This window comes from Pectinophora gossypiella, chromosome 14 (assembly GCF_024362695.1).
Source record: "Pectinophora gossypiella chromosome 14, ilPecGoss1.1, whole genome shotgun sequence".
Classification (NCBI taxonomy): Eukaryota; Metazoa; Arthropoda; class Insecta; order Lepidoptera; family Gelechiidae; genus Pectinophora; species Pectinophora gossypiella.
The window spans coordinates 9548401-9566285 of NC_065417.1; the positions used below are offsets into that span (position 1 = coordinate 9548401).

Below are 17885 nucleotides of genomic sequence, written 5' to 3' on the forward strand. Positions count from 1 at the left end.
AAGGTCCCATGAAAACTCGTTTTTATAGTTTTAAAAATAAGATGCGAGGAACGGTAAAAAAAGTAAACAAAGTTAATCAATATTCTTTATTTCTAAGCACTGATTTATCAATCCACTAATTACCGCTTTTAGACAAAAATAATGATTCGCAAATAAATTAAATGGCAAGGCCATACAGTCATTTCATACTAAAATAAAAATAGTAAAATACCGACCTACTTGTGATTTAACCAAATATGTAAATATTCAAAATAAGATTTTTACTGAACAGTAATAAATATCACAGGATTCTGATGCCAATGTGTTTATTAAATACGAACGAATTGTTTGTTAAACAAAAGTAAACAATATTTGGACTTTTATTACAGTATGAAATGGTACAAAAATACCGCAACCTATAGATTCAATATAATCAGATTATACGTCTTACAGACCTACACATGTTGTAAACATCGATATACACAATGCACGATGGCACTCGGCGAGCGCTACATAAACCATACAGTACATATTATTAAATAATAACCACAACACATAAGTGAAAAATAATGTGCATCGCGTGTGGTATCAACGGCATCGCCAGAATCAAAGAACGTAAATTTAATCAATTCCCAATACTTTCACTTTATTAAACATATTCATAAAATCGTATAATGAAATCCATTTTTGACTAGAATGCTTAATTCTAATACAGAGAGATTCTTTTGGAATTGTATAATACTTTTTCAAGAGTAGTTTACCGCTGGTCACTTAATACTACAGTGTTAGTAGGCGATGAAAACGTAATAGCCTCCATTTATATTTGGATAGTACATTGTTTGAACTGTATGTGTTGCTTGTTACCCAACTGTGACTTCGTTCGTACTGCTAGTGAAATTACCATTTATAAAATAGCATCAACTGAACTTAATTGTAAAAAGCTGCTTAAAAAAAATGATTTAGTATACAACAATCCAATAAAGAGACCATAACATAATCAAAAAGTACTTGTATAACCTCACTCCTCTCGCGCCGCGCCGCTATCATAAGTTTATAATTTAGAATATAGTACTAAGATACAAAATTTTAAATTTAAAGTAGGCTTTGCCCAATTATTGCACTAACAAACTTATGTAGTTCAATATTACACGTAAGTGATGTTTGGAAGTAAATAGCAACTTGTTTTGCATTACTTATGTTTCTATCCCGGTATGAATATTTTATACACGTCATATAGTTGTCAATTTAGCCGTTATATAATTTTAACACACATGTAAAATATTCATATCACGTCCAGATGAAACACTAGTGTGATCATCACGTACCTACTGCACATTGAGAAATGCAGACTAAAATTTCGAATATTATCATATATTATAACCTAAAGTAAGCGTTCATTCTGATCAAATTAAAACTCCGAGGAACAATAGCCTTGCACACAACTCGGTATAATTCTCAACGTGCAATACCCGCCCAACTTACTTACCGAACCTAATTTTATACATTCACAGGCAACATTAGCTAAGACGTGAAAAATTGCAGTCTTCAATAAGATACTAACCTCCCTATCACTCTAGACAAGACTTGGCGATCAAACGTTATTTTTGTATGCGTACACCCTCGTTTCGCCGTTAATTGTAAATAGTACTTCGAGGCATGTCCGAATATTGAACAGTCTGTTCATAATTTATGTAATAAATGCGTTTTAATACAATTTTAGTAGAGATGAATACTGACAATCATATCCTATCATGAATGAAGTAGTGTCGACACTCAACGACCATCCAGTATTCGGAACTCATGCAAACTATTCCAAGATCGTGATTATATGTAACGCTAATATTCATACAATTTATATTGTAATTTTACATTCATGTCAAGACTTCGCTCAGGCCTACACCTATTACACCTCTATCACAGTGTAAATAATGCACTTACAATAATAACTGAGATTAAACTTAGATTAACTATATAGGACGAATTTTAACTTTAAAGAAGGTCTTAAAAGAAAGACTAAACTATAAGTTACATAACATTAAAAGCAATAAAATAGCATACACAATATTGTATAAGATCGCAACATTGGAAAAACTCAAATCAAAATTCAACATTTGTCTCCAACAAGAGTAAATCAATATAAACTTAAGAGAACAAGAAATGTATGGAAGTAGAAAGGAACGCCTTATTTGTGCCAAACCAATACAGAAGTGAACATATGAGGAAACACGCGACATTGTAATGTTACACTGGTTATACAGGGTAAGCGTCGCTGCCCACTCTACTACTATCATAATCCTACACAACGATCCTTGCCCGCCGACCATCGAATTTCTTCACATATTTTTACAATTTCCATTATAGAGTAGAAATAACATCGTGGTGCTTTTGTCCAACTGGGCGACACTGGTACTTGTTGGCCTCGGGGGTTAAAAATGCCACATCGAAGCAATTTGATATTTGCGCATATAAAAGTAAGTGCGCAATACAAACAAATGTCAAATTGCAATTGCTTTTTTAGATGAATTGCTTCAATGTGGCCTTTTTAACCCCCTTGATCACAGGACAGAAATCTTTAATCTTTGGGACTGGTCATTACAAAAAATGGCAGACGAAATAACATCCAAGTAAGACTAGAGGGGTTAAAAATGCCACGTTGAATCAATTCATCTAAAAAAGCAATATTGCTATTTGATATTTGTTGACATTGCGCACTTAGGTTTATATGCGCATATGTAAAATTGTATTTTTAGATTAATTGCTTCAATGTAGCCTTTTATACCACTCTGTGTATTTGTATAACAAAGTAATATTTAACGCGGCCCGGCCGCTCATACTACTATGATGACTGCTACATTTTATATAAAAAAATCTGGCGTATTCAGAACCTCCTCATTCTTCATGATGTCGGGTAAACAGATATTTTGTTGTGTGTTCAGTGTACGTACGCAGAGGTCGAGGGCCGCGGGCGGGTCCGCGCTCGGTCAGCCGTCGGCGGGTGCGGCGGCCGGCGGCTAGTTGCCGCTCACTATCTTGCGGCTCTCCAGCTCGTCCATGTTGTTAGAACTGGAAGGTTAAGGCAATGCCGTAAGCGTGGCCAATTATTGGTCAGCAAAAATTTAGCTTCGATCGCCATCGACTCGCAAAGAAGAAGATGGCCATCAATAATAATAATACGTCCAAGTATACAAATGAGGATTGATGAGGATGAGGATGATTGGCTCAAAGAGAAATTATGACGAAACGCTAAAAGGAAGCCAGTCTAAAATGATTAAAAAGCAATGTCTTTATCCTATTTCATTTTTGATGACCTGTTTATTAAACTAAAATTCATATTGTTTATGTTTATGGCAGGGGCCTATGGCGGCTCAATAATCCTGACACCAGGTTTGATGGGGTTTGTAATCCACCTCTCAACTCACAAGATAGAAGATATTGAATTATGCTATATACAGTTTTACGTTACCAAAACATTTGATTTACGAATTTTTGTTACAGAACAATGTGTGATCATTTTATTGATAATTGTTATTGTATTTCCATGGAAACTCCGCGTTTCGTAAAAAGTATCTGGTGCTTAATATACACGCTGCGTCTATTGATGCTCGCAGTATTCATCGCATCTAGATGTGTATCGTTCATTATTCATCATCACGGCACGGGCCTTCCCTATGGATGGATAGGGAGATCGGGCCTTAAACCACCACGCGGGCCCAGCGCGGATTGGTGGTTATTAACGACTGCTAATGCAGCCGGGACCAACGGCTTAACGTGCCTTCCGAAGCACGGAGGAGCTCGAGATGAAAACTTTTTTTGTTTTTGCGGTAACCCATCCTATGACCGGCCTTTGCGACAATCGCAGACCGAGCGCGTTAACCGCTGCGCCACCGAGCTCCTCGTATCGTTCATTATTACTTTGTTTTAAAATATGTTCATAATAATGTGTACCGTATTTTGTCGTCGTTCTTCCACGAGGTGACCTGGATGTGTGGCGGCGGCAAGTAGCTGCGCAGCGACTGCACCAGCTGGATCGTGTCCAGCAGAACTGCAAATACCAGCACCACAGTTAGTAACTTGCGAATTAAATAAAATAAATAAATTAACTATTTAACGTAGCATGATTAGAATGAGAGCAGGACAGATATATAAGGGGATAAGTCTCTTTCGCACTAAAAGTATACAGGTTAGTACGAAAGAGAAAGGAGATATGTCACTATAATCTTATTGAAAAGAAACCGATTGAAGGATTGTTCCGTCTAACATGGTGGACCATTTGTTATACGGCTGTTGGGCTAATCACATAAGATGGATTGGATTTACATAAAATCACATAATATCTTAGGACTTCTTATCAAAATTGGATGCAAATTGTCATCCCATTACGAATTACGAGCGTGAGTTTTAAGTATAAATGGTGTTAGTGACATCGTACCGAATACTGTGGGGAATAATTGAGACTATGATTCTGAGTTGATATCAAGCGGAATTTTTCGCTGCAAAAGTATGCAACTTAAAATAATTTTAAAATGCTCTAAAATTCTCAAAAAATTATGTTTCCGTTTTAATTACACTAACAGCCTATACGTAATAATGGTATACATATGGTGTAAACATGTTATTGGCTTTGTTTTTACTATGATTGTTTTATTTTTTAAGATTTTTTACTGTCTATGACTCGGTTTACCAAACATTAACATACACATAAGCTCTGACTATATCCCAATTGGGGTAGTCAGAGGTACATCCATCATAAGATGAACTGAGTACCCACACCTCCTGTACTAGGTTAAATTAAGGGGATAAATGATAAAAGTCTGATTACTAAATAAAGATCAACTAACGAAAATCTTTCCTTTTTTTTATACTTATTTATGAATTTTTATCAAGAAAAAAGTAACAATGCCGACATTTTATCACGTTTTTCTATGACGTAACAGTGTGCTTTTTCATACAATCATAGTAATTTCGTATTTTGACGTTTAGTAACAAGTAACTGATTTGACTAGTTGGAAACTAGCCTATTGAGATATAGTCGTGAGCTTATGTATGTGTATGTATGTAAGCATTGTATGAAAGGCAACATACTCTTCTGCAGCTGCTCGCTCTGCTTGCCGTAGGGCTTGCACATGGCGGGGCGCACGCAGGGCCGCATGCGCTGCAGGTTGCGCGCTAGCTCCGCAAACGCCCGCACCACGCGCTCCTGCCCGCCGCCGCTGCCGCTGCCGCCTCCGCCGCCGCCGCCGCTGCTGCGCTCGGTGTGAGCTGCACCGCCCGTTGATAACGACTCTAAAGTGTCTAGATTTGCTCTGAAATCAAAAAAATAAGTTATATTTGCCTCTAAAATTATATTTTTGTGTTTATATCGGATCAAAACACATTATATCCGTATAATTATGTTTTTAAATTGAAGCAATTCATGTAAAAAAGTAATATTGGTATTCAAATGTCAAATAGCAATATTGCTTTTCAGAAGAAATTCTTGATGTGACCTTTTTAACCCGCCTGTTAGTAAATAATAAGAAAGAACTTGGTATTTACAAACTGGCTAGAAACTATTACAGACGACGATACGGTTCACAACCTATCATTTTGGACTAACAAAACTTGTTGAAAAGATGGCTACCCCTATTGAGAATATAGTCATAACTTCGTGAGCTTATGTAAGAATTAGTTACGCGTAATGGGCCATCTTAGTCTAAATGTGGAAAACAGAGCCCACTAATATTGTGTAAAGATCTCGAGAGGACAAACAACACAAGTAAACCATTTAAATAGAATTATGAGTAAATAGCCACAAACGCCATGAAAAGAGTATAAGGTATACTTACACCACATCGCTTTGTAAAATAAACAGGGAAATTAAGAAAGGAAATTATTTACATAAGAATATAATGTTGACAGTCTCAGTTACTTGAGCGCATTGTAAATACCAGAAACTCGAATGTATTTGAAGGAATGCAACTAGAAGAATGACTGATTGGTGTAACTTTTGCGTCAGTAATAAAGTAAATATCAAGGATCTAAAGACATGGTGTTAGTGACACCGTACTGAATACTGAGGGGGATGATACAGCTCATTAGTCTGAGTAAAATATCAAGTGGAATTTTCTGACGCAAAATTCATAATATTTTGTGTTTTTTTTTTTTAACTATTTTCATTTCCATAGTTTTGCGATGGAAAATTCCACTTGATATACGCTCAGAATCATGAACTGAATCATCCCCTTCATTATTCGGTATGATGTCATTAACACCCTGTATGTGTATAGGTGTGTGTCCCCTCACCTCAAGAAATCAGTAAGCTTGTGTTCATCAGCATAATGATGTTTAGACGCTTTAGTTTCGAGCGTGGAAGTGGAAGAGCTAGACCGTTGCGAGTGCGAGTACTTGTCGAGCGCGGGCGGGTGCGCCAGCGACCGCGTCTGGTGCTGCAGTAACATTTGCTGGTGTTGGGACAGCTTCTCCTGCGCGCGACGGTCGCCCTTCTCCGAGCTTAGACCCGCTGGAAACGAAGAATAAGGTTAAGAGACAATGCGAGGGAGCGATTAAATTTGCTAGGATTAAAGAATTACTCCTGTTACATGGGACTTAAAACAGCTGGCGACGAGTGGGTGTACTATATGTATACGCCTCCGCCTACCCCTTTGGGGGCACAGACGTGATGCTATGTTTATACACGAGAAGTCTCTATTTCAATACAAGTGGTCATAATTTACAGTCCATTGTTACAGCTTTAGTATTTGTTCACAGGAAAGCAACATGTCCACTTCTACGACACCTTCACCTGCCTTTATCCATGGATATCATTGACTTTATAAAAAGCAAGTAATTTTTATTTAGTTTTACAAAATAATCATTAAATAAAAAGGTATCATAAAATATTAAATCAATATGTGACAAACCTCACGTTTATCTAGGACGAAAGTCACATCACATCACATTATAAGTTGTGAAATATCATAAATTATTCCCGAATTTATAGAAGCTAAGGTAAATTGTTAGTAGTAGCTGTACAAGTAGGTTAGTGTAGTGTAGTGAAGTGGTAATATTTACAGAGTAACTCACTGAGCGCGGCGAGGTGGGGCGCCAGCGGGATCTGGTAGTCCTGGAGGGCGGAGCCCCGCAGCAGGCGCTCCACCGCCTGGCTGTCGGCCAACGCCGCGCTGCTCGCGTCTGTATATTGGGTCACTAATCATATCGGGGTTAGATTGGGAATCGGTGTCGACACCCACCACTTTTGTTAAGCTCGAGTTGGACTGAATGTAAGCTTGGAAATGGATTTTTATACTGACCACTGTGAAATATCTTGTGCTTAAATTAATTAAATCAAAACATACTGACTGTGACTTCAGATTTTTTTATTACAAACTAAACAAATACCTACCCTAACCACAGAGGGATTTCTCATGTCAAAATAATAGAAAAATAATAATTAATCAAATTAATAATGGGATTAACAGGTTCTAAAAGGTTTAGAGGTTTTAACAGGAGCAAGACATCTGGTACATAAATGGGTATAATTTTTGCCTTCCCATTGCCTTCACCTTTTCATAGGCAGGCTATTTGATGAGTGCACTAGATAGCCTCCACACACAGGGAAAATCAGAACAAAAACCTGTTTTCTAAAAATCTTACCAGGAATATAAGTGGGTTGTTGTGAAAGATGTTGCTGGATAGACTTCTGCGTCATCTCCAGCTGATTCTTGTAGTAACGGCAGGCAGGGTTCGGGCAGTTCTGCACCACTTCTATTATAAACTCCTTCTCCATGCCAAACTGCTCCCGTCCTATTGTGTATGACTCTACAACCTGATAGACAACAATACTTGTGTTTGTAGTGTATTAAATATAAAAAAGTATAACTTAAAATGTTATAGTAAAGAGCCTATGGAATAGGTATAATATATGAGTTATGCAAAAACCAAGTTATTTGTGTAGTAAATGCCTTGCATTATGCATTATATGTCTTTTTAAAGGAGTTTATACTTATACTGAACAAATCTCAAGACTAAGTTTCTCCAAAGATTTTGGTGAAAACTGTAACAGAAACTGGATGTCCAATTTCAACCACAACACTGGTTTCAGTCAGAATACAACCTTGACTTGAAATAAAGATAGAGGTCAATATATCCATATTATTGTCATTGAATGCAATGAACAATATACTATTCATACATTACTGTTATTGATTGGTATAATAGTGATTTATGTTAATTGAAATCTTACAATTCTAACGTAAATAACAAATATTATAATGGACAGTTCACAGAACTACACATAGTATGTGTTGAACATATTGGGATGGTAAATATTTAATTTTATATTGTCATGTTTATTTTACTAACAGAGTTCAAATGTTCAATATAAGTATAAATTTTACTTTATGTCAGTTTATTTTGTAATGTAAATATTATTATATGTATACAATAAATTGTGTGATATAAATAAATACTTACAGCTCTGACTGTAGCCTCTAGTCCCAAGTGTAATCCATGTGGACCGTTCATGTGTTTCAGCATAACCGCATTGGCAAAGTGTTCATATGGAAGAATTATTTTGCCATTCTCACGCAATATCAGTCTCCCTTGAGTATCTAATCCTACTCTAGAAGCCATCATTCTGTAAAAGGAATGAATACAGTTTAAAAATCTAAATAGAAAATTGTTTTATACATTCGTAAACAATGATAATAAGTATTCCCTAACTAGATTCTAATAAGCATAAATGTATGACAACTTACTGTAAATAAGCAGCACTGGGTAGCATAGAGGATTCCTTTAGATCACTGAAGCATTGCAGAAGCTCAACGCTCGGACTCCAGCCCTTGTTCTGCAAGTACAACTGCAGCAACATGTACAACTTCTCCGTGACGTAGCCCTCCGCCCCGTGCGGCGCCGCGGCGTTAGAACTGCTCGCACCGCTTCCCGAGCCCCCTGTGCTCTTCGCTAGAACACTCTTCATCGTCTCCGCTAAATCCATCTTGTAGATGTCCAAATAAGTCCTCTTTTGGGAATCCTGTACCAAAACAAACATACGGTAAAGCTATTTAATGCCTTCTGAAAAGATCGATAGCGCAACACATTACTTCCTCAAATGCACCGACATAAATGCATTTTGTACTTACCAGAATGATAATGTGTTGTTGCTAACAATATGAAAATATAAAATTTTCGACGTACTGCTAATTTGAGATCTATCCATCCAATATTTTGAGAAATAAAAATTCTTTTGATTTGATGGAAGCTTCTTTCTTTTTTGACGCTGTCAATTTTTAATTGAAAGGCAAATGTGTTGATGGTTAACTTTTCAGCAAATATTTCATAAAAATAAATTTAACAATTCAATTCATTGAAAAATAAGCTAATTTATAAAAAAACTATAATAAAGCACCCAGATAAATATTATACAAATAGATTTATAGATTTAATTTTATACAAATCCCAACAATTGGGAAACCCGTTCATTGTGTATCCGAATTTGAATAATCCTATATTTTTTTGCATGCTTTTTGCTACATATGTTTTTTAAAAGCGAGACAGAAATAATTTCTTTGTATAGCGTTATTTCTGTTTTACTGCTTCTTAACCGTAGAAACTTATCAAAGAAAGCGAAAACGTCATAAAATTCTTTGAGGTTAGAATTCGTAAATCGTGTTGGGATATTTTTTGCGTTTGCATGTTATTTTTTAATTAATTAATATAATTAATATAAAAACATGGATGAGCTAGTGGTCGGAACCTACGAAGGATTTTTACTTGGATATTCAGTCTACTCTGAAGATATTGTAAGTAACCTATTGAATCTTTAATAAAATAAAATCAAATATTGCATTTCTATATCTTGATCTGTTTTTATAATATTTCAGGGTAAAAAATTAAAGCAGACCTTCGCCACACATTCACATACAGCCGCAGTGAGATGTATTTCAACTGGAGGCAAGTTTTTGGCGTCGGGAGGTACTGACGACAAAGTGGTGGTGATCGACTTGAAGACTCGTAAAGAGCACACGGTGCTTATGAATCATGATGGAACTGTTAACGCAGTAGCTTTTACTAATAGCGGCACTCACCTCCTCACGGGCAGCGACGATGGTGCCATCATAGTGACTAGGACAGGGAATTGGCAAATGGAGAAAAAATGGAAGAAGGCACATGGAGGTGAGTATTTAAACTAAATGTTAATTTTATTCAAAAAATTGCATCTTAGATAATAAATTTATTGATTTAATGTAAGCCCTGGTATCTTTTTTTAAAAGGTTTTATTAATTCATTGAAAGAGAATTGATTCATTGATTGGTTTGAAAGAGAGGAAGGGGAAGACCAAGAAGAGCTTACATGGAACAGATTAAAGAAAAGGTTAACGTCGTGTCTTATAGGGAAGTCAAGGAATTGGCCTTTGATAGACTGGAATGGAAAATGCTACACCGACAAGAGCGTGGCTCTTAAATTGATGATGATGATGAATTCATTATTTACATGCTGTCATCATCATCACTATTGCAGAGCAGTCTTCTCAATACAGTAACAATTCATTGTATTTCAGGTGAACCAGTGACAGCCATTGCAGTACATCCTTCTGACAAATTAGCCTTGAGTATTGGAGGTGACAAAACCCTCAGAACATGGAACCTAGTCAAGGGCCGACCTGCCTTCACTATAAACCTTGTAAGCAAAGGTGTTGTCATGCCAACAGAAACCATGTTTTCCCCAGGAGGTGACCGATTCTCCTTGGTGTCCCAACAAACTGTTGATGTATGGACAATAAGCAAAGCAGGAGTAGAGAAGAGAGTCACATGCAATTCTAAACCAACAGCAGTACAGTGGACTAATAATGAGAGATTATTTGTTGGTCTAGAAAATGGGAACATCATAACTTTGACTGTCACCGACACTGAAGCTCTCACATACAAGGCTCATAAGCAAAGAGTAAAATGTTTGCATTATGAAAATGAAATGCTATATTCAGCATCAAGTTCTGGGGAATTAAAAGTGTGGTCAGTCACAGACTCCAAATTGAATGAAATATGTTCAAGTTCTGCAGGCTGCAGAGTAACATGTATGACTTTAAATAGGCAAAATCATCTGGTAAAGAAAGAAGATGCATCAGATGATGAAAATGAGTCTGAAGGAAAAGAAGACATTGTAGAAGAAGATAATGTAGAAGCAAATAGTGATGAAGAATCTGATGAAGACAAAGTTGTAGAGACAGCTCCTAAGAGGAAACCTGGAGGATTTGTTACAATAAGTTATGGTGAAGAAGACAATAATGAAGAAAGTTCACCTCCACCCAAAAAGAAGTTCAAGAAAAGGAAAAGAAGTAAGAAGCAGAAACAGAAAAATAAAGACCAATAGGTGAATTATAATTTGTGTTTCATTTACCATAACCTACTAGTATAAAGAATAAATGTAGTGTTTTTAAAACCATTCACTGCATTTACCATGTCTAAAGTGAAACCATGAGTTTGCCTCCTGCTGTGTATGTAGAATTTCAGTTCTGTATTTCATTTATAATTGGTTTCATGCTCATTTTACAATGTGTGTAAACTGTGTGTGAAAATAGCTCTGCATGTTGACTGGTGTATGTATCTACCTACCATATTGTTATTGGGGTATTTATTGCACCACATAAATATGAAATGAAAAAAACATATTTTGTAGACTTTGGTTTGTTTATTTATTTAAATTATAAATAAAAACATCTTTCTCCTGAACACACACCCAAATACATAAATAATAAATTGCAAGTTCATAATAAATTAATTTGGTCCCAAAATAAATATTTAAATAATTTAAGGAAAAGGTAAATTATAAAATCAACAATATAAAACAAAAGTACTGATCAATTTTGGCAATGTTAATGGACTACTTACATTAATGTTAATTCTTAAGTGAAATAAATATCCTAAGTGTAAACATTCATTCAGTCATACGTAATGATTTCACGCACACGTCGAGTCTCCACCCGGTATACATCGAGACTATTTACACGGTACAGATACTAGTGGAACCAAACATACGCTCATGATTATACGCAAACAGAATAACACTTAGATAAAACCATATTCATGACGCCTAAAGAAACTATAAAGCTTGTCTAAATCATCAAACCTCACACTGAAGTAACTATTATAAAGAGAGAAGATACTGGAATGTATACAAATCAAAAGAGTGCATTCATAAGACAAGAGCTCTGCTGAAGGTAGTACAATTCTAATAAATACTGCAAAATGGCGAAACATCTGGTACTCTTACATGAAATGAGATCACATGCTTGATGAATGTTACTTTACTATAATTTCAGATACATTAACTAACAAAGGCGACACTCGTAAATAGCCGCCATACACTAAGTACATTTTGTGCAATACAGATGATAAATAAATGCCAAGACTACAAACACAATTTGCAATGCATTCTGAATATTATAAAGTCTAAAATAAATTAACATGTTACATTCCTGTTAATAAATACGTAGCGGGTGATCGTTACATACACGAAGGATACATTCTATCTTAAATAGGTATGTGAAAATTTCTAAGAAAAATTGTTTCATAAAGTATTTCATGACTTTCGAACAGCTTACAATTCATCTTATGACTAGATTGAGCCAGTATTTTTCCGACTTTCCCTTATACCACATTCGAATATGAAGAAAAACTGACACAATTAATATAAAATGTAGGAACAACGAAGAAATTTTATAGTTCCAAACAAACACCTGTATTCATATTTTGTATACTGCTTAGGTTACGATAAACAGTCTAGTTCGTGTTCTACTTGTCCTGTTCCGTATTCACTTATCATCTAATTTTCGATTAATAGTATTCGTTTCTTCGTTCGAAGCAGCACTAACGTCACTAATCTCTAAGCTATAGGTCAGATGGCACTCGCTACGCTATCGGACACAGCTCCCACATCCACCACCACTGTCTCAGTCACATGGCAGTCGCCTCACAGTCGCTACACTCTGCAGCGCAGCATTGCGCATCTAGAGCTTCCCCGTGAGAAATAATAAGAGAAGAATGAAACAAGGTACACATCGAAGCTCTAGGCGGCAACAATTAAACGTGGTTCTAAATAATAAATAGGTAATAATTCTGATAGCAGCCTCGTTTACACAGGTAAGTCTCGACGACATAAACAATTTACAGTCGAATAGAATGAAGAAGATAGTTCACAGAAGATTACAAAATAACGACTAAATTACTGTAGATTCGGTACGTCGAGTGTACGACTCGTAGTAGTAAGGGCGAGCCTGAAAGAAATTTAGTCTTGTGTACGGTCGGCGCACTAATATATTACATTGTCACATTCTCAAAATTATATAAACTCATTAAAGTAGGTAATGCGTAATACATAATATTGAATTTTAGGCGCGTTTCTATGTTATTGCTGCCGACTACACGTGTGGGCGACGCTGCGACTGTCGGGCGGCGGGCTGGAGGCGACTTACTTCTTCTTGGCCTTCTTCTCGGCCTTCTTGAGCGCCTTGAGGTGTTTCTCGTGCGCGGCGCGGAGCTCCTTGAGGCGGCGCTTCATGCGGCGGCGGTCGTCGCCGCCCAGCCCGAGCAGCTTGAGGTCGGCCGAGCTGAGCGCCAGCAGGAGGGCGCCGTCCACGCCGCGCGCTGCGAACGCGCCCGCGTGGCGCTCCAAGCCTTCGCCCAGCCCCGACACCCACTGCCACACCTATATTACATTTATTTTTATTATTATGGCGTAATAGTTCGAGACACTGACGAACTTATTTTAATCACTCGTTTAATATATCTGTAGTTGGAACAAAAGAAATGAAGACTTTTTAAAAAATGAATGCCTCTTACAAAGCGATTACAAATGTAACATTTGTTTAGTTGAGTAGGTAACAAAATTTTAGGTTAACTTTTTTCCCCCGAGTCCTTATCAACATTAACATAAAAATTTAATAAATAAGCGTTTTAAGTGAGTAGAGTTTTCACAGAAACAAGACATCACAAACTTTGTCTTATGAAAGTAAAAAAAAGGATCTGGATCTTATGAGACAGATTATAGGAGGATTTTTAAATTTAGGGATTTGGTCACAATAGACCTTACAAGGTAGCAGTAGCCATTCGGGCTGTATTGGCTCAACCCCTGATGTTTTTCAATTAAAAAAAATAATAATCAATATATGGTTAAATACCTGTTGCTTGGTCCAGTGCGTGGGCGGGTGCGGCGACATGTGTCCGGGCGGCGGCGACAGGCTGGCGTCGCTGACGGCGGTGGACAGCGGCTGCCACGGCACCTCGCCGCCGACTACACAAGCCGGAGCTTTTTTCACTACAAACATTTGCCCAACATTCAGACGGTATTCACGCGCCAAGCGAAACTTAAGCTGCAGGTTTTTCACTTATTTAGCGCTTCAGTACCAGTTCAGTATAGTGTTACAATGTTGTTATATCGTCAACTTTCTATATCTTAAATAACTTAATAGACACACCAGTGTGTTTCACTAAGCGTAAAAATAACAAAACAAAAGTCAATCAAAAATCCGTAGATAAATTGATATTGTTGTAATCGTTTTAATCTTAATATAATACATAATAAGGACTTATTTCTGAATAGTAACTTGATTGTTATTTTGTTCCCATTTACGACAATGTGGTGCCGAGAATCAGTGCTGAGGCATTAAATCAGTGATAAGACCTCGAAGCCGCGTATTCAGCCTGTTTTGCATAAATATAATATATAGTAAATAAAATTCTCATACGTCAAAACATTGATGGGATAGCAGGAAAATTTAAATCATTAAGTAACAAGTTAGTAGCGGCCAGAATTTTAATGAAAAAATCGCAAATAAAATTTTAATATCCATCAATGTCTAATAAATAGATCTAAGTGGGTGGACATTACGTCGTGCAACAAAAAACGCGCTGTGAACATGATACGTCCCAGCCCTACGTAACAGAGACGTTGCAGAACGTTATGCCCCCAAATAAATACACAGCATATTCAAATAATTTAAATGGATAAAAAACAATCATTCCACCACCATCATTCACATCGACACACAGGTTACAGTAAGCGCATGCAACATTCCGTGGGACAATGTTCATTCTATACATAAACTACTCTCATTCCGGATAATGCACAGCCGTCAAATAAGCTGTCGCTAGGATAATTTGGTAGAGGTAAGAGTGCACGGCAACCAGTCCACAGCGTTCGAATTAGAAGCCTCAACGCTTCTTGCTACTTTAAGTACCAAAGACGTATAACGTAAACAAACACCAAAGCGTATATCTTATTCAAACATCAGAATAACTACTTAAATCTTCTGAAACTATAAGTTTGTTTACGTGATTCGGTTTCGGCGCCGCTACTGCAATTCGATTCGTGCGTACACGTACGAACACTTTTTATGATCTTGTACGTACTTTCATACAACTCGGAAGTCTGGGATAATTCGTGCGTGTCCGTACAGACGTTCGGACGCCCACGGCAAGGAAAATATGCGACCGGCCTAACGCGAGCCCTACAAATATCCCGTGTGGTTCACCTCTGGCGTTGGCCTCGCTGACCGCCTGGCGGATCTCGTCGACCAGCTCGTCGGTGAGGCGCACGGGGTCGGGGTGGTGCGGCGCGGGCTCGGCGCCCCGCTCGGGCCGCGGCTCCCGCCCGTCGCCCGTCAGCCGCCGCTCGCGCTCCGCCAGCACTTGCTTCAGCTGCTCCGCTAGCGACGCCGCCGGCCCTAACACCAAAAATTTACCACCTTCCATTTTTAAACTAACAATCTATACTACTAAAACTTAATGACGACCTTCCATTTTTGAAACTGTCTCCCACTAAAGTTAAGAAAACCTGTCTTGCGACTCAACCAAGGAAAGATACGGATAGCTGTCTCACTATCGAAAAGGAAAAACAAAAAATATAAAGCTGAAAAGAAGGCAAAATAAATGTAGATAATTTAGAAAAAAATAATGTATGTAAGAAGAAAAAATATTATGACAGCGTAGACGATCTAGAAGAATATAAAGTAAAGCGAAAGAAGACATGTGTGACTCAAGAAAACATATACCAAACATAACATATACCAAAAGTACAATACAATACAAAAACTCTTTATTGCACTTGAATCACAAAACATATAATAACATAGAAAATAGATCCATCGTTTCCAAACGATTATCTGTAATTGTAAACAGAGTTGATTTTATATTACCACCTGCCCTCCACTAATTTCTTAAAATACATATTTGAAACTACTTGAGTACTTATTCTGTATGTAAATAGATATGTGCATTTATTAAATTTGCGAATGGGTAGCACTTAGCACTTGCGGTAAGGGCATAGCCCTCGCTTATCTATTGTAGTGCGGTGACACCCGGACCAAAGAACATAATCAGATGTTAGCTATAAGATCGCATGTAATCCCTTATTTGAGGGCAATATACGCGTATCCGTCAATAAGTGTGTTTCATTGACTGTCACCTCGAGAAACCACACCGCATGGCGTCCCTGCCAGGATCACTACGAAAGGACTTTCACAAATACACACAGCTTAATATGCCTTCGTAGACAGCATACGCCGCGTCCATTGGTCGGAAACCGCGATATTAGTTACATCGGATGCCCCGCATCCACCTCTTCACTTGCTTTTACACTAATGGAAACGTTCACGTATCCACTAAAATAATCGAAAATGCAATAAACGGACAATAACCTTCAACCTTACACACGTGTATGAAATGGAAATATAAAAATAAATCACAAACACTGGTCATTGACGTCACAAACATAAATTATAGAATGCAGTTAAATAGACAAGACACGGGGTTAGGACAGTGGATTTTTTAGTAATTCGCGCCAAACTAAATTGTGTATTTTAACTTGTAAGAAGCAATGGGATAGCAATATTGAAAATTAACTGCTTGCCTTTTTAGACTGATTCAACTACTAAGACACCATGAGATCACTATCTTAATAAATAGTTGAATAGGGTTGATATTATATATAGTGTAGATATTATATGGTTGGCCACATCACATCCGATACGGCACTGGTACCTAACTCCAGCGTAGTACCGTGAAAGGTACCCAGTAAGGTAACAGTGACTTAAGACTTATTTGAAAGTGAACAAGTGTTTCTTATAGACCGGAATAGTAGTGTTCACGTCACGTCCGGACTCTGGAAGCCTTTAGTGCGCATTACCGGATCCGCCGGGATGCAATATGGTTAGGTTCTATGTCTTAGTGTCAGAAATTAAATATATTATAATTTGAAATTGACTACAGTTCGGTTTGACGCGATATGTGGTGTGTAATGTCATAATGGAAGTTGGTCGTTATGTTAGTGTGAACAAAGTCGACATACCGGTGAGGAGGTGGCGATGGTCGCGCGAGTACACGGCGTCGTCCACCGCGCTGCCCACGGAGCTTCCGCAGCTCTGCCGCGTGTCGCGCTAGTTGCACAAGCATTGCCGTTATTATGTACAGTCATGAGCAATATTATGTACCCACTTTAGAACCCTGTCGCACTATAATATTTGACAATTAAGGAGACTTACGGTTTCATTTGCCAAAAAAGTTAATGAGACATGGTTTCAAAGTGTATACATATTAATACTCGTGACCGTACATGAATAATATCACGGAGGTATAACAGAGGAGTGGACGTAAGGGTATGTACGAACAAACCGGTTGACGACGCACCGCAGGAAAATACGGATCGTGCGGGTACGCGACGCCGCATACAATTTCATACAAAAATATATATATATAAAATGCGACGACTTCGGCGCGTTCGGCTACTGCGGCACACTTAGGTGCGCGTTCACCTTAAGAGAGAAGTTGACGTATCGGCATATAAGAACTATCCGGCCCATGACGTTACTCTAGGGGGCGTAGGGAGCTTACGTCATTTCGCACTGATCCGTGTGCTCAATGACTTCCGCTTCATGC

General features: G+C 37.7%; 3 protein-coding genes across 14 annotated transcripts in view; 1 reads left to right on the forward strand and 2 right to left on the reverse strand.

Annotated features, from left to right (window-relative positions):
• Window positions 1-72: 72 nt before the first annotated feature.
• LOC126372869 (uncharacterized) lies at window positions 73-9257 on the reverse strand. 4 transcript variants are annotated; one of them, XM_050018790.1, is made up of 9 exons: window positions 9099-9257; window positions 8715-8989; window positions 8431-8593; window positions 7612-7783; window positions 7042-7149; window positions 6262-6478; window positions 5062-5282; window positions 3925-4021; window positions 73-3042 (listed from the first exon to the last, which is right to left on the reverse strand). In XM_050018790.1, exons 2-9 carry the CDS (start codon window positions 8951-8953, stop codon window positions 2991-2993), a joined length of 1269 nt encoding a protein of 422 aa, XP_049874747.1. In that variant the 5' UTR covers window positions 8954-8989; window positions 9099-9257; the 3' UTR covers window positions 73-2990. The 4 variants fall into 4 exon arrangements, with proteins under 4 accessions (XP_049874747.1, XP_049874746.1, XP_049874745.1 ...); XM_050018789.1 differs by having other exon boundaries at window positions 7030-7149; XM_050018788.1 differs by having other exon boundaries at window positions 7042-7164.
• A 410-nt stretch (window positions 9258-9667) lies between these two features.
• LOC126372873 (p21-activated protein kinase-interacting protein 1-like) lies at window positions 9668-11331 on the forward strand. Its single transcript, XM_050018794.1, has 3 exons — window positions 9668-9758; window positions 9840-10131; window positions 10517-11331. The coding sequence occupies exons 1-3, from the start codon at window positions 9690-9692 to the stop codon at window positions 11323-11325; spliced, it is 1170 nt and encodes a 389-aa protein (XP_049874751.1). The 5' UTR covers window positions 9668-9689; the 3' UTR covers window positions 11326-11331.
• A 292-nt stretch (window positions 11332-11623) lies between these two features.
• Window positions 11624-17885, reverse strand: part of LOC126372848 (uncharacterized) — a 35147-nt gene continuing 28885 nt past the window's right edge. For 6 of the 9 annotated variants that reach the window (XM_050018754.1, XM_050018753.1, XM_050018755.1 and 3 more), the window contains 4 exons: window positions 17299-17386; window positions 15485-15676; window positions 14132-14268; window positions 11624-13659 (listed from right to left, as the gene is read on the reverse strand). In XM_050018754.1, coding sequence (XP_049874711.1) covers window positions 13423-13659; window positions 14132-14268; window positions 15485-15676; window positions 17299-17386 — 654 coding nt within the window. In that variant the 3' untranslated portion in view covers window positions 11624-13422. The remainder of the gene's footprint in view (window positions 13660-14131; window positions 14269-15484; window positions 15677-17298; window positions 17387-17885) is intronic. The other 3 variants (XM_050018756.1, XM_050018758.1, XM_050018757.1) reach the window with 3 other exon arrangements.